The sequence below is a fragment of the Penicillium angulare genome, assembly GCF_028827245.1.
Source record: "Penicillium angulare strain IBT 27051 chromosome Unknown utg000004l_segment0_segment0, whole genome shotgun sequence".
Classification (NCBI taxonomy): domain Eukaryota; kingdom Fungi; phylum Ascomycota; class Eurotiomycetes; order Eurotiales; family Aspergillaceae; genus Penicillium; species Penicillium angulare.
The window spans coordinates 4,892,701-4,912,585 of record NW_026623163.1 but is presented as its reverse complement, the minus strand read 5'-3'; the positions used below and the strand labels follow the sequence as shown (position 1 = coordinate 4,912,585).

Sequence of the window (19,885 nt, the reverse complement as noted above, 5' to 3'; positions counted from 1 at the left end):
AAAATCCATAAAATTTGTTCTTTGTATCCGGAGTACTTTTGAGCGGTACCCTATGTAATTATCATACATGGAGTACCCAGGATACAAACGGTCTTTGCTTGGTCCTTTTCTGAAGCATCGTGGTTGAACCCCTCCCTCCCTTTTTGATCCATCTTCATCTTGGCTGATCTCTGTTCCTTCTCTTCTTTTATTTTTGTTTCTTTACTTTTATTTTTCGGCTTCTTACCTTCTTTCCTTTCTTACTGAACCCTGGACCCCTTTCTTCCAAGGAAGGATTCGTGTCCAGCCTTGTTGTTTGTATGGGGGAGGAAAATACTGCCAAGGGTTGAATCCGACCATACAGTAGATTGCAACGACCGGAGCAAACTTGCTGGCAGCTCGCGGGGCAGCCCACTTTCTGTTGATTTTTCGTTAGGGTGATAAATTGGTCGCGGAGGACTCTACTTTAGCGTCTTATTATTCCTATACCCTGCACTGGCTAGTGGCAAGCGACGCACACTACCAGGGTACATTTCCCAGTGCAGTCAAGCCGTGTGCCACCAACGGCGCCTGGATCGAGGATTGCGTCTTGGAGAATCATCGGAACAGCTTTACCTAGCTTCTTACCTATCCCGTTGTCATCTCCGAAAAGAAGCCCGCTGTCCCGTCGATCTGTTCGGCTTAGGTTGGCTCCTTTATTGACTAGTTTGCGACGCTTTAATTTGGAGGGATCGTCATTTTCACCTCATCAACACGTCTACTGCAGAAAATCTGTCATACTGCTTGCTTCTATCGTTGCGGGGCGTCTTATCTCAATAGATCGGACTGGTTTCCGCGATCTTTGGGGTTAATTGATGTTGGCCTCGCCGAATCATCGCCGTAACGCCTATGCCACCAAACGGGATCCTGCAGCTACCCTGGTATCATGAACATGCACATAATATGATAATCCTTTACACCGATTGCGAAATGATCTTCTAAATCACCTCGGCATCTACTTGATTCAGTGTCTCCGGGCGTTATAGGCAACGGCGTTGACACCGCACTCCGACACCCACGGATTCAACTTCTTTTTGGCCACGGACCAGGCAATCAATTTGGTTTTTTTGCACTGGAGTTTATTTTAGCCACTATTAAAAAGAGTTCGATCTACAAATCGGGATCTAGGCCGTCGTTGCGCCAATTAAACGCAGCCTTGAAATTGTGCCCCATTGATTTCTCATCCCAAACTCAGTTGCTCGACCAAGTTGGAACGTCTTGGTCAGTATAATGTCATGAGCCTTTCAGGACATTTATCTGGGCCTCCTTGCTAACCCAGCCTTCTCTTATAAAGATCGTATTGAGCCGTTTTACTCCGAGTTCCCGCTTTTGAACTGATCAAATTACCGAGAGTACCAAGCAGCATCGACCTATACCATCAGTTTCGATAAGCGTTGTATTTTCTATGAGAGAGGAAATATCTCTAGATCCAAGAATTATTCCAAATTGACTCGAATGATTACGCCCTACATCCTCGACTCACGACTCCGCAACGCACACGCCTGTCATGTCAGGATACCCCTCTGGTCCCTTTGGTCGTACGTTACCCACAAACAATGATTTATTACCTGGGGAGGTCCCAAAAAAGCACGCAGCTAATAGATCAGAATCTGGGGAAACCCCGTACCAGCTACCACCCCCGCGCGCACCAGCAAACTCGCAATTCGGAACAGATCCGTTTTTACGACAACGAGCTCAGAGTGAGAATACAGAGCAGAGCAAAGACTCAAAACCTATAGAGTCTGCCCCTCAAAAGCAACCGCAGAGGACCGAGCAGCTCCCCTCTGTACGACATCTCTTGACTCCTGTTACTGGCCCGACCTCTCCTCCTTCCTACCATCAATCATTCGGAACCACCACACCCGGTACCGACCACCGTGAATATACATATCCATTTCGCCAGCTTGATCCTACACATGTCTCTCCGATTAGCCCCATTTTTTCTTCCGACAAAACCAAAGGACGGTCAGAATCCTTCCCGCAACCGCAGACTGGTACCCTTCCTCCACTGTCACAAGTGGCTCTCCATAGCCCCCGAGACGTAAAACATGCAATGACTCGAAGTGACCCGTCTTCAACATCTTTCCAACATAGCCAGTTACCCAATCATGGTGTGTCATATCACGAACAGCCTCTTAGCGTGGGAGACTTATCATCTCCAGAGAGTGCAGGTCGAACTAAGGGCCAATCTGTGCTTCCGCATGTTATTGACGAACGATACATTGAGGGAGAAGGCATATGCTACGTCTACGCAAATGGGGCACATGTCCCCAAATTAATTGACGGAATTCCAGTCAATGCGAATTGGGGAGTCACCAAGGCAGGGAAGCCAAGAAAACGTCTCGCACAAGCTTGCCTCACATGCCGAGAAAAGAAGATTAAATGTCATCCGAACCTACCCAAATGTGATCAGTGTCAGAAATCTGGGCGTGAATGCAGGTTTGAGAGTGCGTAAGTTTTCGTCTTATTTTCCATTTAAGTAACAGAAAGCCACGAATTCGGAATTGGAACTAACATACACAAAGACCTCGCGGAAGTCGTTCGTCTCTGAGAGGATCTCACTCAGCAGGGCCATCGAGCAGATATGATGCGAGTGAGAATTTCTCCCCTGGTCCTCAAACCTCCGAAACTTCAACTTCGATCTACAATATCCCTCGGGCCTCAAATAGTGCCACTTCTCTTCCTGGTACCAGTGGCTATTCGCCGCTGTCTGAGGGTCCACTCCAAACTCCATCCGTAACCGAACCCACATATGATCCCATGTCAGATGCAGAACGAGTATACAGATCTCGCGTGTACAAGTCTCCCCGCGCATATGGGGCTGGTGATGAAGGTATTACGAGGATGAGTGATTATGCCAACGCAGGCCGATCAGAATATTCAGATATTTTCGGAGAGGTTGGCGATGTTAATCCTGACGATCCACTGGCAGCTTTCTGGGGTACAGATCCATACGAGAGTGACCCAGAAATGACAGTCCACTACATTGAGTCTTACATGTCATCTGTGAATGGTGGACTGTATCACATTTTCCCACGCGGTCGATTTGTCGCTTGGTTGAAGTCCTGCCGCACAAAGTCTGCCGAAGACAAGATGTTATTATATGCAATGTTGGCCTTGGGGTCAATATTTTCAGATCGACCTGACAGAATCGGAGCATTGAAACGCTATGTTCAGGTTGCACGCTTTGCTATTTTTAAAAGCCAGCATGCGCTCTCTTTGCAACTTGCTCAGAGCCATCTTATAATGAGTCTTTTGTACTATGCCACGGGATTTTTGGCTAGATCATGGGACTCAATCGGGGCGGCTGGGCGAGCAGTTAGTGGCTTGCGTTATAACGTGGAATCTGGAGGCGTCATAGTTGATCAAAGTCAAATTTGTGACTATGGCTTGCATCCACATGCATTAATCGAATGTCGACGACGAACATACTGGGTTGCGTTTATTTCAGACCGCGTCTCCAGCTTCTTCTCCGCATCATCGACTTTCATCTCGTCAGAATCAGCATTAATACGATTGCCTTGCCACGAAGACATCTATGAAGCACAGCAATACGCAACGGCGCCATATTTCCAGCCTGTCCTTAATCAATCACCTCTTGGGGAAGACAATCGATCTGCGCTCAGCCCGATGGCCTTCTTGGTGCAGATTATGGCTATTTGGGGGGATGTTTCTCTCAATGTATTCCGCCTAGCACATACTCCATCAGAAGGCTACGCTCGACTCGCTGAAGATTTCCATTCAATCATAACACATCGCACCGAAGAATGGATGAAATGCCTTCCCGAGGATTTGAAGATGTCCGCAATTAATCTTGAACGAGCCGCTCAAGTAAAGCAGGTGGACACATTGATATCAATCCACATTTTCTACCACGCAACCCTTATGAAGCTCTATAGACATGCCCGACACTCAAGTCTGAGGCCCGACATACTGGTACAATATATCCACCGAGCCCGATACCACGCAGTGGAATCCTTGAGGGTTGCCTTGACGATCATTCCATATTTGAATACAATGCACTCCAGATCAAACACCGACATATCTGGACCTAACACAGCAATTATCAGTCCCTTTATAGGCTATGTGGTTCTATCTGCCGTGGATGTACTCAGTGCCGCCGGCTTGGTAGCGGAGCTACCAGACTGTGTGCCTCTGATTAGTGGTGCTCTTAGCGTTGTTCAACTTTTAGGACGTCACTGGGAGAGCTCCTTAAGTTTGGCAAGTTCTATTCACAGGAGGCTGAGCCTCATGATCGATTCTATGAAAGACCGAGCTCGAATCCAGGATAAGGTGGGCTTTGTCGTCAATGCCTCCTCTCTCGAAGCGAAAGCTCATACGGATGTACATTCCTCTCATCCTCGCAGTACTCTAGATGAGGACCTATTCTATGGCTCGATGCCAAAAGAGATGCTGCTCAATGCCATGCGAGTCGATGAAACAGCCATCACCGAGCACAACATAATCTGGCTGAAGGATGCTTGAGCATGTCCTTTCTATTTTGTTTTCTTCTACATATACTATTTTTCTTGATTCCGAAGACGATCTTTCAAAATGGGCGGCAGCGTGATTTGTTTGGCGAGCGTTGTAGAGAAGAAAATTTGTTCCATTTGCGTCTCATTCTGAATGCCTTTTATTTACGACGTGATGGTATCTATTTCTGACGACTGCTTGCTTCATGTCGAGTTTGGTAACAACGAACTTGAGCATGGTCTACATGATCGCATATGCTTTCGTCTTGTATTACAATATCACCTTTTGCAGATTTCCTTTCTTTTCGGTCTATGGGTCTCTCGAGGACTTGGCCACTTTGTATATAGAATATGGCTTGATGAAGTCAGATCAAATCAATACGACTACTAAAATAACATTTAAAAGATAGTGCTCCCTTTTCTGGAGGTATCAATTTTCGTCATCGTCATCCCATTCGCTTGTATCATAGCGCCTTACCCAAGCCAGTTTACCCAAAGAAGGATCCATGATGGTGGCATAATGCGTGGTCTCGTTCAAGACCGGGAAAGTTGTGAGCCAATTCACAAGTTGACTTTTTGTTATAGTAATGTCCGAATCATCATCCAGATCCAAGGATACGATTTGTTTTCTTTTGGCCTCCTCTAACCTTTCCTCTTCTTCTCGCCTTTTTCTCAATCTTAAAGAGGTCCGCGACCCTGGTGGCTCAGCAAAAGAAAGGCTTTCTTTCGTGATAGACACGGGGTTCGCGAGTTCATTCTGTTCACGAACCTCTCGATTCCATCTCATTTGTATACAATCGTGCCGCTCGTTGCTATCTTCAATGATATCCGTGATGTCTTGTCCATCTGACGCGACCAATGTCAGACCAAAATGATTCTGCCTTTTTGCATCAGCCACAGCCTCAGGTGACATGGAATCAGATCCTTGATCGTGATTCGTCGTGACGATAAATGATGAAGAGGATCGCACAACCGCTGTCCGATGATCTTTCTCCATTGTCACCGTGGTCGACCCATTAGAGAAGATCAGATATGCCGCTGTGGTAGCCATATGAGGAACATTGGCAACAATATCGGCCAACGTCGAGAATTTTGATCGCTCGTTATTTTGAGTTGGGGGAAGTAGGATGCATTGTCGCAGCAGTGAAGAGATAGACTGCCGCAAACCAAGAAGCACAAAGAGGTGATTGGCATAGAATGCGAAGTTCCTTGTGGTATCGTGAACAGGCCTGAAATTGAGCGAGGCACTCAAATCCTTCCTCACGCCTGTAAGGACACCCACGAAACCAACATAAGTGACGCTTGTCGCGAGGACATTCTCCGAATCAGAATCTCGAACGAAATCCAGCTGAACAATCAGGTCGCGCAGTGGATCCATGCCCCAGTCTAAAGTACGGAAATGCATCATTTTGGTTTCTGATGACTTAGACTTAACTCGCACTCCGCCGCTTGTGCAGCCCATGAGTAGATCAAGAACCGTGTTTAGGCAGATGAGAAGGTACATGTCGATATCGGTAGCCTGGCTGATTCCGCGCAGCTCCTGGGTTTCTTCGCTTGTATAGAGTCTGTGCAAACAAAGCCAGGCAATTTTATGGACGTAGTTGACGGGGATTCTGGGAGATAGTGATGTGACCAGGTCATCAAACATCCCTCGGAGGGATCGCATCCTGTCGCGGTATAATGTTGCTATGCTGACATATCGTTCTTTTGGAGGGAGAGAGAGGTTTATCCTGAAGACTGGTGGTTTTGCACCTAAGCGACTGAGATTGACAGAGTGTTCCATGATGGCTCTTTGATGTTAAGGTTTTGGTTAGGGTGCGGCGTGGTACCTATATGTTGCGGGGAATTTTCAATGGGTGCCTGGAACTAGTAGGGGTGATGACCTCGGGAATGAGGCTCTGTGCGGAAGGCCAGAGCGGCCCTACTATCGAGGCAACTATATAGATAGGCACTGTTGAATTATAAAAGAGATATGATTAAAAACAGTCCTTTAGTAAAACGATAGTGATCAATTCATTAACGAAAGAAATAAAGGCGCAGAAAAGAGAGCGGTAGGGAAAACAAACGAATATGTAGTGTCTCTTATGGGCTCCGCGATGTTCCCCACCGCCAGGCTCCTCCCCAGAGCCGCTGCACGCTACCAACATAGCCAATGCCTGTAAGCTTAGGGAATGCTTGATCATGTCTCCTTATCGAAGACCTATTGCTGAAACCCCATTAATAGACATATTATTCAAGTTGATACCAAGTTAAATCTTGATCCGTGTTCGTGCTATACCCCCAATCGCGACAGCTGTTTGTTGTTCTTTGATGCCTCAGGCATCAATATCCTTTCCCTTTCTACGTGTGCACTTCCTGTATTTTTTATAACCCCTTTGATTGACATATCTCGTCGATATATACAATGAATATATATCCCTAATACCCATAAATTCTTGTAAAAAAAGGGCTATCTGGACGTCATACGTTGTTTTTTTTCCCTAGTATTTTCGGGGCTTAATGCATCCCTTCGCTCTGCGGGGCCTGCGGAGATCGGAAAGTTTCTCCGATGGGACTTCACCTTGCCCATATCGCACCACTCATTGCCTTTTGAATAAACTGGATACTATGGAGCTGCGCAACACCTGAAACACCTCTCATTGGAAGTAAAAAGGTAGCAAGCAGAGATGGCATTCCCTGCTGACCAACCCGCCGCTCCCCGGAGCTTCGGCGTCGAGTTGGAAGACGACGGACTTGATGCAGACTACAGCATGATTGCAAACGAGTACCCCGAAGAAGACGACTATTACGCCTTGCTGGGACTGTCACAGAAGCCACCTCCGACCGAGGCTGATATCCGTTCGGCGTATCGCAACCTGTCCCTCAGCTTTCACCCGGATAAACAACCACCGCATCTCCGCGAGACCGCTAGACAACACTTCACCCGGATACAGGAGGCATATGATACCCTCATCGACCCTAAAAAACGCATAGTCTACGATCTAGTCGGAGCGGAAGGAGTTAGGCAAGAATGGGGTCATCGCGGTGCAATGGGGCTTGCAGGAGAAGCGCAGCAACAAGATGTCGGGGTTAAAACAATGGCACCTGAGGAGTTTCGGCAATGGTTCCTGAAGACGATGAAGAAACGAGAACGCAAGGCCGTGGAAAGCTTAGTGGCATCTAAGGTGAGCACTATGAACTGATGAGACACCATCATGACCAGTTGATTCGCGTTCTGACAACTTTTTGAACTCGAAAGGGAAGCATTATTATAGGTATCAACGCGCAGGATACAATCACGGTGGACGAAGACGACGATGTAATGATCGGAATGCCATCGGCACGCATTAACACCTTTGGTGCAACATACGAGTTCAAAGCCCCATTGCCTCTGCCAGACTTCCTGACTAAAAAAGATAGCGACGAGGATGAGAAGGATGAACAGAGCCAAGAGCAGCCCTCAGCAAATAACGAGCCAGAGGAGGTGGAAGACCCCGTTGAAATCAGTTTCACTGCTGGAATTAATGGTGGTGTCGTTCGCCAAAAACAACCCTACTACGTTACATATGAAGACAGCGACGAAATGGTGCAGGTGCAGGTTAGTCTCCTAGCAAAGAATGTGCCCTATTGCTTCCTGCTAATCCAGTTACTTAGGTGGATGGTCCACGTATTCTGGCTGCCAAAGACATCAACCTAGGTGCCACAATTATCCCTAATTTCAGGGCACTGGCAGGCACCAAAGGAATCTGGAGTCGGCGCCCGTTATCATTCCTGCTTGATTCAAGAGTATTCATGGAGGGTATTCTTCTTCCGGAAAGAGCACTCAAAACGACAATTGCTCGTTCCTTACAGCCGATTTCTGGTGTCAAGCCCATCTCAGTGACTGCTAGTGGCACTATCAAACACTCACTATTCGAAGCCCCTCCTTCCTTTGAAATTCAAACATCAAAAGAAATCGCTTCAAGAAAGATAGCCGTGTGCTCCTGGTCGAGTGGCGCATGGCAGTGGCCGGAATTCCTACGCGACCGTTTCACGTCTCTTGGAATGGGCGCTGATACCATGTATGCCTCGGAGTTTGACCCTGGGAGTTTTCTTATCGGTCTCGTCTCGCTGCCTAAAAATGCTGGGAAAATGGTCAGCGTTGATGAGGACGAGGAAGAGGATGAGGAGCTGCAAGAACTTCTCCAAAAACAGAAGGCCATTGATCGTGCTGCAGAGTCATGGACAACCCAACTGGCCGTTTCTCCCCATGGGGGCAGTCTTGTCCTGAAATACGGACGCAACTTGTTTTCTGGCAAGGCATCAGACGACCCCGTCAAGTCCGAGTGGAGTGGCGAAGGCTACTTTCCTATGCAGAAGATGGGTGAAGCCCGCGCTGTGCGACTCGAAGTCATGACCTCTGTTACTCCTGATCTCCAAATTGGCTGGACAGTCCAGGGAACTAGGCGAGTTGGTGAATATACCAAAGTAGGACTGGGTGTCGGCCTTGCACATAGTGGAGTACATATGACTGTCTCATGGAATCGACTAGGTCAGAACATCAAAATACCGATTATCCTTTGCCCTGCGAACGAGGCCAATCATGACGCCGCAATGTTGGCTACTGTTATCCCCTGGTTGGCATATTGTGCAATCGAGTTTGGTTATATACGACCCCGCGACCGAAAGAAACGACGACAAGCTGCGGCTAATCGCCACAAAGAACTGAAGAAGCTTATTCCCAAGAAACGGGCGGAGAGTCTCCAAGCCATTGAGCTCATGGCTGATCAAGTTCAAAGGCGGCAGGACAGAGAAGAGGCACAAGAAGGTCTGGTTATCACAAAGGCTGAATATGGATATGTTCCTTCCATGAGCAAGAAACTACAGTCCAAGTTCCCAGATGCTCGTCTTATTGACGTGACCATTCCGGTGGCCGCATTGGTTGATCGAGCTCAGCTGGTAATCCCTGAAAATACGGTCAAAGTAAGTTTGATTTATTACACTCTCATCTCATTTTGTATGAGGATTCTAATATGTATATTCCAGTTCAAAATTATCGGATTCCATGACCCCGCGCCTCTTCTGCCCAAACGACTGAGGGTTTGGTACACGTTCCAAGGCCGCGAACATTTTGTCGATGTTGGGGATAAGGAGGGCTTTGCTTGCCCTATGCGTACACATCTCGCTTCCTGAGTGTATTCTTTACGCACCAGGTAAATACTCTCAACGTTTGAAATCATCTGTCCATGTACTTTTATTGCATCTTTGCGTTTTCAAGGAAACTCGCCACACAGCATTCTTTGCTTCTGTTATACTTCATGCCAATAGGTTGCAAGCCAAGGCAACCCATATATATAAAAATTCAAAAATAGTACAAAGTGATGCACTTTCATTTTGAACCCGTAGTTCCATAGCTTTCATCCAAATCAAGTTTTTTTTATGTTCATGGAAGAGCTATAAAGAGCCTTGATGTGGTGGGTCCGAGCGTATACCTTAAACCTCATGTACGGTAGGCTTAGCGCACCTCTTATGCAGTTCCGCAAAAGCCAAGCGCATCATCTCGAGATCTTCACCACACTCAGCCAACCACCCGACTTGCCAGCATTTACTTCGCTTTCAATTCTCACCATGGCTTCTCTTGCGTCAGGACTTTTTAAGTCCCTTCCGAAGCCTAAATACTCTGGTGAGGAGGAAGAGCTCCCCCAGCATGCGCAACCCCGTGGACCGCGTGTGGTGGCTGCCGACCAGCTTGACGAGACTCAAGTAGTTTTACGGGTATATATTTCTCCTTCTACGTTTTGTTCCACTGATGAAAGCTCACATTAATTGTCTCCTTCACAGAGAACTGGCCCACCGCCCTATGGAAACCGTGCAGGATGGCGACCACGAGCGCCCGAAGATTTTGGCGACGGCGGCGCGTTTCCCGAGATTCTAGTCGCCCAATACCCCCTCGATATGGGCCGAAAGGGAACATCTTCGACATCCAATGCACTTGCAGTACAAGTCGATGCCGAGGGCAAGGTTAAATACGATGCGATCGCCCGCCGCGGACACGCCGACAATAAAATCGTTCATGCCTCATTCAAAGATTTAATCCCGCTGCGACAGCGGGTCGATATGGGAGAAATTTCCCTGGACCGACCCTCCGAAGAAGAAGTTCAGGCACAGACGGAGAAGACTAAGAATGCTTTGGCAACTTTGGTAGATGGAGCTGTGTCCGCACAAAAGCCGAAGAACGTCAAGGGCGGAAGCAGGGCCGAGCCGACATTCGTTCGATACACACCCGCGAATCAGATGGGTGACAATAATAATAAGAATGACCGAATTATGAAGATTGTTGAGCGCCAACAGGATCCCATGGAGCCTCCTAAGTTCAAGCACAAGAAGATTCCCCGCGGACCTCCGTCACCTCCTCCCCCCGTTATGCACTCGCCTCCCAGAAAGCTTACCGCCGAAGACCAAGAAGCTTGGAAAATCCCTCCACCTGTGTCGAACTGGAAGAATCCGAAGGGTTATACCGTTCCGCTGGACAAGCGTCTGGCTGCAGATGGCCGTGGTTTGCAAGATGTGTCGATTAATGACAAGTTCGCCCAGTTTGCTGAGGCTCTCTTCACAGCTGATCGACACGCTCGTGAGGAAGTGCAGCTTCGTGCTCAAATGCAACAGAAGTTAGCAGAAAAGGAGAAAGCTCAGAAAGAAGAACATCTCCGGCAATTGGCACAGAAAGCTCGCGAGGACCGCGCTGGTCCCAGCCGACGTGCTGACTCCCGAACTCGTTCCCGATCTCGCAGCGCCAGCCGCAGTGTCTCTCCCTACTCCTCGAGGTCTGGTACCCCAAGTGAGGAAGGAGATGCAGCTCGGGAGCGTGAGCGTGAGCGTCGTGAACGCCGACAGGAAAATGAACGTCAACTTCGCCAGTCTCGTATGGGTACAGAGCGTCGAATTCAGGCGATGGCACGCGAGCAGAATCGTGATATTTCTGAAAAGGTGGCTCTTGGATTGGCCAAGCCAACTCAAAGCTCTGAAGCTATGTGGGATTCTCGTCTGTTTAACCAAACCAGTGGTATGAACTCTGGGTTCAACGAGGATAACCCCTATGACAAGCCACTGTTCGCCGCGCAGGACGCCATCAACAGTATCTACCGTCCTCGAGCTCAAGCTGATGCGGACGAGGAGGAGGCTGGCGAGGGCGAGATGAGCAAGATTCAAAAGACGAACCGATTCGAGGTTCTGGGACGGGCCAAGGAGGGTTTCCGTGGTGCCGCTGATGCCGAGGTGAGCTTTAAAATGAGGTTCCATGAAAGGTTTATAGCTAATAATTTACGTTTTACAGGAGCGCCAAGGTCCTGTCCAGTTTGAGAAGGATACTGCGGATCCGTTTGGTATTGACAGCATGATTGCCGATGTGACGACAGGCCAAAAACGCTATGGTATTCAAGAAGCCGAAACGGACGACCGCGGATCCAAGCGCGCCCGAGTTGATGACGATTAGAAAATAAAACCATTAGCCGGGTTTACTATTGTGCATTACACGACCTCTTTTTCTGTTTTATATATGTGGGTCCTGCGGGAGCGTGGACAAGGCGAAGGCAGTTTTTGTGCATTACGGGCGTTCGGCGATGCGGTCTTCACCATTTTATTTGATCTCAAAAAGTCAACCTATCAGACCGATCTCGTCGAAGGCCCTCATGAAGGGAACTTTCATCGATAGACCTGGCTTGAATATCTTTTTACTGAATAACATTACCCAATATGACGGATCTTTGTTACCAGTCGGATGTACGCAGTGAGTTAAACGTAGAAAACTATAACAACCACTAATTGATACATTATTTTGAGATTTGTCCTAGTGTCTCATCTCCATGTCGTCAGGGCATATTTACCCCTTCTTGTCCTTCGGAAGAGCAATGCAATGCCAAAAAAAAACAACCACACAATCACAAACCATTATCAACCCAGAGCAAGATCGCACTTTTGAGGTTGTGGCTGCTCAGGTCAATTGCCGTCGTTCTGTCGGAAATGTCGTGCAACCGTTTAAGGCTTCGTACTCCGTCCACTTAGAAATCTTCCACCAATTCCGAAAATCTCTTTCCTGTCAACAATCATAATCATTTGCTTCAAGCCACCACTTCTCGTTTTTGGTTCAATAATCGCTCCAAATATTGGCCTTTGAAATCAACTTTCGTTTACCATGTTCCCCCTTATAGCCGTGGTGGTTCACAAGAATATCAACTTAGCTGGACAGGGATCATGGAATTCTACTTTACTGGCATGGGATTAAGCCCCGCTGAAATCCTGATTCAAAGTCTTGCCGGGAGTTCTTCAAACTCAAAGTTTGAATTAGAATAATTGACTTTTGCCTGTTCTCAGCTTGCACTTTTCTCCTCGCATACATGTCCCCATATGAAGCAGGCTTCCTTTATCTTCCCTGTTCCCTTGACACATCTTATTAACTGTGCCATATAATTCACCCTGGCTTGCAAGGTAAATCCCGGGACAATCCCCCGTATTGCTCACAGTCAACTAGCAGTCAACTCCATATTGCCAAATAATCTCGGTGGACAGGTCATAAGTAAACGTTAAGGGTTGGAATATAGAGAAAATCATTGACCAGGCTCTGTGTATACCAGGCCTATGGATCGACAACACTCAGTGCCTACCTAATGCACATCTGGTTCCGTCAGGAAACTAGTCCTGAAGTACTAATAGACCGCCTCGGTTTTACTGAGATCATATGCGGTCAGCATTCTCTCTGCTCCAAGATCCACCCTTGATAGAGATTTAATTTTAGCTTTTGAGAGACCTTGTAGCTGAAAATTATCGGACTCCGAAATTTGAGCTTCTCGTTACCAGAGGTGATCAAATTGTGATTACAAGGTATCAAGCAAGGATATCCCTTCGTCTTCATCCTTCAAGTTGGCGTTACTAGTCTACCTAGACATAAATACTGAACTAAAATAGTGGACATTTCTATTCACCGCATTGTATATCACATTGATATTATATCAAACATATCAAACACATCCGTGCCTATACCAGAATCTCCATCATGAGGCTGTTATCATTCATTATTCTGCTTTTCGTGTCAGCGACCTCGTTCGCAACCTCCTTCGACCTGCCACATACCAACCCGTCTATTATCACTCGCGCGAACGGTTCCCCAGTGCCCGGCCAGAACCCCTTTCAGTTCTGTGAGGATCCTTCCTCCTATGCTTTCAAGATTGATAAACTAGATTTGATACCATATCCTCCCAAAGCGTATGTTTTTTCCTACACAGTTGCTATCTCAACTGGCGAAAGAAGATACCTAATGTTTCATTAATCAACTTACACCTACAGTGGTCAAAATACTACTATCAAAGCCAGCATAAAATTCCTCAAGCCTTTAAGAAATGGTGCATGTGTTAAGGTCAAAGTTAGCGCCGGCCATACGGATATTCTTTCAAAGACTTTTGATATCTGTCAGGAGGTCAAAAAAGTCAATTTGAAGTGTCCTTTGGAGAAAGAGGTGGACCTCGAGACCAAGATAGACCTGAAGGATGTCCCCTCTGTATGATATGGTCCCTTGTATTCATTTTGATAGTCTTCATTTAATGCTAACTTCTTGCTTAGGGTACATACCAGCTATCGGCAAAGTTCTACACAGAAGATGCGGTTGAAATTGCTTGTCTCACTTTGTCTAATATCAAGCTATAGGCTTTCCATGCTCTCCAATACATGTTTTGTTCATCGAGGGCGAATTATGACGAGATGATTTTTCCTTTGTTCCCTTTTGCAAGTGAATCTCAACACAAGCCAAATCCTATGCTCCGCCCCGGGGGCAGATGAACTCAAAAGCTAGTAGTGCTCATTCCTCGTATTTTGAAGATTGAGGAGATTGCTCATTCCTCGTATTTTGAAGATTGAGGAGATTAAGCTTTGCCAAAGTGTAGGTGGGGGGATACATTCGCGAACAGACGTTAGAAAATGAGGATATGGATTAGGCGCTTTCTAAAGCTGCATGTGTTTTAAACAGGGCGACTTAACTCCAGGGTTTGGATTTGGGCAGGCGCGTAATGATTGCCAGCGACTCGATAATTAGGGTATATCATATATCTATTATTTATTAATACCACAATGCCGACTCGACCCAGCGTTAATTACTCAAGGCTGTATTTGATGTGACATTGACATCGTTGTACAAATAGATAGATGCTGATTTATTCACCAATAACGTCCTGCCTTAGGAGCCTTCAATGTTTGGAGTAAGACCCACTACACTTGCCAAGAAACCTATCAGAGAATAGAATAATTCTCGACAAACAAACCAAGCAAACGAAAAATTCTCTCGCGTACTTAGCAATTAAAGTGGGTCCAATTAGCGTGCCCTTTGAAAGGTATAAAGGGAAGTCGTCGCCCCTTAGATTTTCTTTTCTTCAAGCGACTCTACGTATGTGCCTCCCACCCCCTACAATGGGAACAACCAAACCATTCTTCTGTCTCACGGTTACTGACTTTTTTTCTCCTACAGTTCAAAGAATCACTTTAGAGTAGACGTCCTCTTCTAAGCTCTTTAAAAGAGCCACAGAATCTCCACCCTTGCTGATGACTACTATGTCCTCGATGCCCTAAAGTGAAGCCTTTTTACTCCCGCCTCGATGGGTCACGCGTACTGTTTACAGTGTCTGTGTTTCTTGTCTAGGGAGTGGTGATGATCTTTACCTGGTCTTGGCGTCTGACTTCGGTCGGCTGGTCCTGGTGGGTGTCGAGGAGGTCTGAAAGGTTTTTCTTACATTCACTTTGGGAGTCCCACTTTGAATGTGAGAAATTGGAGCTGCTAGTTTTTATTTTATCATGAATACAATTTCATTAAACAATCATTAGTCAATTTCTTCGTATCTGTTGTAATCTCGGAACTCTAATTTAGTCTGGCCGAACGAGAAAGCAGTGAAGTCTTGCACATCAACGGATAAAATGTAGGAAGGATGTAGTATCTAATTGCAATATTCTTCGTTGTTACTAGTGTTATATTCCAGTAGTCCTCCAGGCTTATACTAAATGGCTTGGGATGAGACTACTAAAGCAGCAACCAAAACTCTTTCCCATGGAACAACTTTTCGGTTTAGTCATTAATGGGCCAGCATTTTAGGCTCGAGAGGTACCATATCATGATGCAGTTTCCAATATTTCGACCTTTCGCCAGTAGCGGAAGTGAGCTGTTGATCACTGAGACAATTCCAATGAACATTCGGGAATTTAGAACTATTGTTGGTACCATGGACAACTACCTGCCTACCTGCATATGCACCCATATTGGCGGGCTTCCAGCGCTTATGCGACTAGAATTCTTTTTTCTTTTTTTCTTTTTAGCTATTCACCCAGCTCAGTTGTGGCAAAAGTCGAAAAATGTTTTATTGAGTGAAGTGGTTCCAGCATTTCCAATACTGCCCCTGAGCCCGAGCTATGTCATAGGGGTGTGAGAGCTATCTAAAGTATACTATATCCGATGCCCGAGCCTTTTGAAGATCACTAGTAGTAGTCGGACGTGGTTACCTGGTTTAAAGAGCAAGTATGAGTGAGAGCCTTTAGGCTCCGAGTCTCGGGCGACCGGTAGAATGGGTGAATGTGCTGGTACACACATGTCTCGTTTAGAAGTGTGAGATTCACCTTGAATCGCACGATGATCCCTCGCCTTATTGTATGTACAGTGTCAATGATTGCGCGTCATGGGTCCCAATCACAGCCGAGCGTGCTGCACATCAGTCAAGCCTAGGTCAAGCAACCACCAAGGTGGGGCCCGGGGCCGAATGCGCGGGCAACATTAAACGGGTTCCCGACCCGCGACTCCGATAATCGTTCTCGTTTTCGTGCAATCCCGACTCCGAATAGTCGAGCCTGACCCCCTGAGAATCACGTATGTATTTCGTATCCACAACCACCTCAAACACGGTTACAGCGGCAAAATTGCCAAGTCCATATGATTCATTAGACGATAAATACGATCATCTCCAAGACTTCTTATGTTCTACATTCAAACAAAGGAACGTTTGTCATGGCAGAACCGGTGTTTGTAGGATGGTGCCAATTGACCGGGTAAAGTAACACGCTGACCAGGAACACGGAGAGAGAATTGGACTTCGTATACTTCGTACAGAGACAGGTGTTGAGCAACCTCCTATACGAGATAAGGATGATATCATTGAACAAGTTGAAATATCTCCTCTATGTAGATGACGTACCGGTACCGGTACAAACCTGATACTTTCCCTTGGCATCCATATTCCAATCTGCATTTCGTCGTGGAAGAAGCCAAGGAGAACGCTCTGCCAAGAGTACCTAAAATATAGCCCTGGAGGAAGGATGGAGCCGTTCCATATAGTTGCACGGAGAGACCCCACTTCAATCCTGCAGGGATCTACACCCCAACCCTGTGACGATATTTTCATCAGATAAAAATCAATGAGAATCTATGGAGCTACCATCCACCACAATACAGTCGGCCCTATACGTAGCAGAACACTGGATTGAGCATCACAACACTCCAATAAGGAGATGAGTTCCAGGACCGGGACATTGCTAAATAATTATTCTAACCGGGCCGGTTTGGCACTCAAACGTTTCAGCACATGCATAGTACATGCACGCGATATCCAAGAAAAACTCAATTTGATTATATCCGAAGATGGCATGATGGGAAACCCATGCAAAATCACGTTCACTGCGTAAAGAGCACGTACTTGCCGCATTTTTGTGGACTACTGATTGTCGTTGATCGACAAATCTTTGAAGATCACACTCCAGTTATTTCCCCTGGCTGGTTAAGCTCTCGACCGCGGTGGTTTCGGAGCAGGGAAGATCAGCGATCGTCGTGGACCCACCCTACTCTTCCATCCAGGTTCTCAAACCTAACTATCGGTACCTTATATACCAGCATGTTACTCCTTTCATCCCTTGATTCAACCTGAAAATTATCGATAGCATCCAGCAAAATCTACAAGGTAAGAAATTGTCAATACTACACAAACAACCTCCCTATCTGTCTTATGTTTGCAGCAGCTAATGTCTCTGGAAGCCTGGGTAGAAGATCTTATTGAATTAAAATATGGCCACCGCCCTATCATCTAGGGCGCTCCTATGGGCGACCATCTTGGCAGTCCTAGCCCCTTACTGTTTTGCATTCTCGTACAATGCGGCTGAATATGGAGAAGTCCAGGTGACGGACAACAGGGACATTTACTCTGGAGAGCAAGCAGCTATGATAGATGGAGATGAAAGCGAGGAAGGAGAGGTAATTTAGATATCATTGACTACTATCGTACGGCACCAGCTAACTAGTTGACTGACAGGCCCATGGCGACATCGAAGTACCTGATGGTTCTGTGTTCACGTCATTCCCCGTTAATGAGAATGGCACCGAGGAAGTCGCAGGCTTCATCTCAAAGGACATAGACAACAGCACAATCGAGCATCTCTACATTGTCCTTCATGGGAAGCTAAGAAATGGAAACACGTACTGGAAGACCTTCCACGACGCCATCAAATACGCCAAAGAAGATAACTTCCCCGGTACCGATCGCAAAATGGGAGTGCTAGCCCCGCAATTCTTCTCGACAAAATACAACTCTGGCCAGTACAATAAAAACCAGCTTGGGTGGGAAGATTTGAACGCCTGGGAGCCAGGTGCCCAAGCTAATCATCCTAAAAACACAACCCTTACCACATTCGATGTCATAGACGGTCTCGTCAGGCTCCACTCGAACAAGGACAAATATCCGAGTCTGAAGAACGTCACTGTTGTCGGTCATGGTGGCGGTGGTCAGCTTGCCCAACGGTACTCAGTTCTCGCTAGCAACCCCCCTGACAATGTCCATGTTCGATACATCCACGGTGACCCATCTTCGTGTATGTACTTCACCGAAGACCGGCCTACTATGTCAGACCCCGATGCCTCAACGAACTCCTGCTCCAACTACAATGTCTGGAGATATGGTTTCGACAAGTTCCCCGGCACTAAACAGGGCCTGACGTCAAAGGAATATTTCACCCAGTACCTCAAGCGAGATGTTATATCGATCGTGGGACTTCAGGACACTGGCAGAGGTGGTGATACTAGTTGCATGGCGAGATTACAAGGAGGCATTAACCGACGTACTCGCAACTTGGTTTGGTTCCGGTACATCAACACTCTTGCACGCACGAATGAGAACCTGGACGGGTTCCCTGGTTCGTTCGATGATCTTCCTGATTGGAGTGACGAAGTGGGTGGAAACAGCCATGTACGACTCGTTGTCGTTGAAGATGCGGATCATAATGCGACGCAAGTCTTCTTAGGAGATCTTGGGCGGGAGGCACTCTTCCACGATGGCGATGTCGACGAAGGTTGGCGCCCTGATGATGATGACGACGATGATGACGACTCGGACGATGACAGCAACTAGATTTGGCCAGCACATACCACGAGAGTATATACTAGTACATCATAGAGCACAGCCAAGCAATATAAATTTGTGTTTCGGAACAAGCCAGTGATTGATAAGAGTATTTCACATTGACATATCATCTATCCAGATATTTGATAGAATAGATTATACACACGTAAACTGAATCTGTCGAAATTCTTTGTTGATAGTAATATTCCATGCTATATGATTTTCCCGACAGTATAATGCGGCAAGACTCATTTCATTCAATCTCGGATTGCTTCTAGTGTTCATTCTCTAGATGAACTCATCCGGGAGCAACGATAACAACTCCACTGAAACCACCTATCACAGCTCTTCTTGATAACCTTCTGCTGCCTGGATCTTTACTCAAACTTCTTGAGCTTCTCACGTTGAGCCTGCAGCATCTCTTCCAAGATCTCAATCTTGACTTCCGTACGCTCTTTCTCATTCAAACCTTTGTAAGCCCCATTTCCATCTTCAGGATTCTCTCCCTTCTTTGTCGCCTGACGACTGAATAGGTTTGGTCCAAATCTCTGGAACGCAGCAGCTCCTGCAAACATGAAAAGCGAAAACACAGATAGCTGTCGGAAAAGCGGGACAAGGGCTTCCGTGATAAATCTAGAGATTTCAGAGAGATATTCACTCGTGGAGTAGAAGCTTGTGAGGCAAATTTTGAACACGGTCATGATCAGGAGAGGGGTAATAACACCGAGGGACAAGGCGATCGCTGTATGTTTTGTGGGACTTGGGTGAGGCTCGATAGATACCCATGCCACAAAGTAGAGAAGACAGACGACTGCAAGGATTTGGAGTCCCAGGATGAAAAATCCCTCAGAATAAGACATGGTGATGAGGTCTTGGAAGGAGCACTTGTAGTCAAGGTTTTCGCAATAAGCTTGTGTATCTTATTTATAGGTGAGAAAAGGTTATGTCTTCCTGCCACAAGGAGCAGAGTGTCTTTATTTATGTAAAAGGCACCAGCGCCCGGTTGCTGGTAGAGCCTCACTAGCCTCA

The 19,885-nt window shown here is 46.7% G+C and overlaps 7 protein-coding genes across 7 annotated transcripts; 5 read left to right on the top strand and 2 right to left on the bottom strand.

Annotated features, from left to right (window-relative positions):
* Positions 1-1,525: 1,525 nt before the first annotated feature.
* Positions 1,526-4,503, top strand: N7478_005721 (Zn(II)2Cys6 transcription factor; the record flags this gene model as incomplete). The annotated part of the gene is made up of 2 exons (XM_056921935.1): positions 1,526-2,469; positions 2,544-4,503. The coding sequence occupies 2 exons, from the start codon at positions 1,526-1,528 to the stop codon at positions 4,501-4,503; spliced, it is 2,904 nt and encodes a 967-aa protein (XP_056779972.1).
* Positions 4,504-4,920: 417 nt separating this feature from the next.
* N7478_005720 (uncharacterized protein) lies at positions 4,921-6,273 on the bottom strand (the record flags this gene model as incomplete). Its single annotated transcript, XM_056921934.1, has 1 exon — positions 4,921-6,273. One exon carries the CDS (start codon positions 6,271-6,273, stop codon positions 4,921-4,923), a length of 1,353 nt encoding a protein of 450 aa, XP_056779971.1.
* Positions 6,274-7,156: 883 nt separating this feature from the next.
* Positions 7,157-9,641, top strand: N7478_005719 (J domain-containing protein; the record flags this gene model as incomplete). The annotated part of the gene is made up of 4 exons (XM_056921933.1): positions 7,157-7,654; positions 7,729-8,067; positions 8,124-9,431; positions 9,495-9,641. The coding sequence occupies 4 exons, from the start codon at positions 7,157-7,159 to the stop codon at positions 9,639-9,641; spliced, it is 2,292 nt and encodes a 763-aa protein (XP_056779970.1).
* Positions 9,642-10,076: 435 nt separating this feature from the next.
* N7478_005718 (SKIP/SNW domain-containing protein) lies at positions 10,077-11,940 on the top strand (the record flags this gene model as incomplete). Its single annotated transcript, XM_056921932.1, has 3 exons — positions 10,077-10,223; positions 10,290-11,723; positions 11,782-11,940. 3 exons carry the CDS (start codon positions 10,077-10,079, stop codon positions 11,938-11,940), a joined length of 1,740 nt encoding a protein of 579 aa, XP_056779969.1.
* Positions 11,941-13,497: 1,557 nt separating this feature from the next.
* On the top strand, positions 13,498-14,144 carry N7478_005717 (Phosphatidylglycerol/phosphatidylinositol transfer protein; the record flags this gene model as incomplete). The annotated part of the gene is made up of 3 exons (XM_056921931.1): positions 13,498-13,706; positions 13,788-13,998; positions 14,061-14,144. The coding sequence occupies 3 exons, from the start codon at positions 13,498-13,500 to the stop codon at positions 14,142-14,144; spliced, it is 504 nt and encodes a 167-aa protein (XP_056779968.1).
* A 3,385-nt stretch (positions 14,145-17,529) lies between these two features.
* N7478_005716 (uncharacterized protein) lies at positions 17,530-18,865 on the top strand (the record flags this gene model as incomplete). The annotated part of the gene is made up of 2 exons (XM_056921930.1): positions 17,530-17,715; positions 17,774-18,865. The coding sequence occupies 2 exons, from the start codon at positions 17,530-17,532 to the stop codon at positions 18,863-18,865; spliced, it is 1,278 nt and encodes a 425-aa protein (XP_056779967.1).
* Positions 18,866-19,233: 368 nt separating this feature from the next.
* Positions 19,234-19,716, bottom strand: N7478_005715 (uncharacterized protein; the record flags this gene model as incomplete). Its single annotated transcript, XM_056921929.1, has 1 exon — positions 19,234-19,716. One exon carries the CDS (start codon positions 19,714-19,716, stop codon positions 19,234-19,236), a length of 483 nt encoding a protein of 160 aa, XP_056779966.1.
* Between the last annotated feature and the right edge of the window lie 169 nt (positions 19,717-19,885).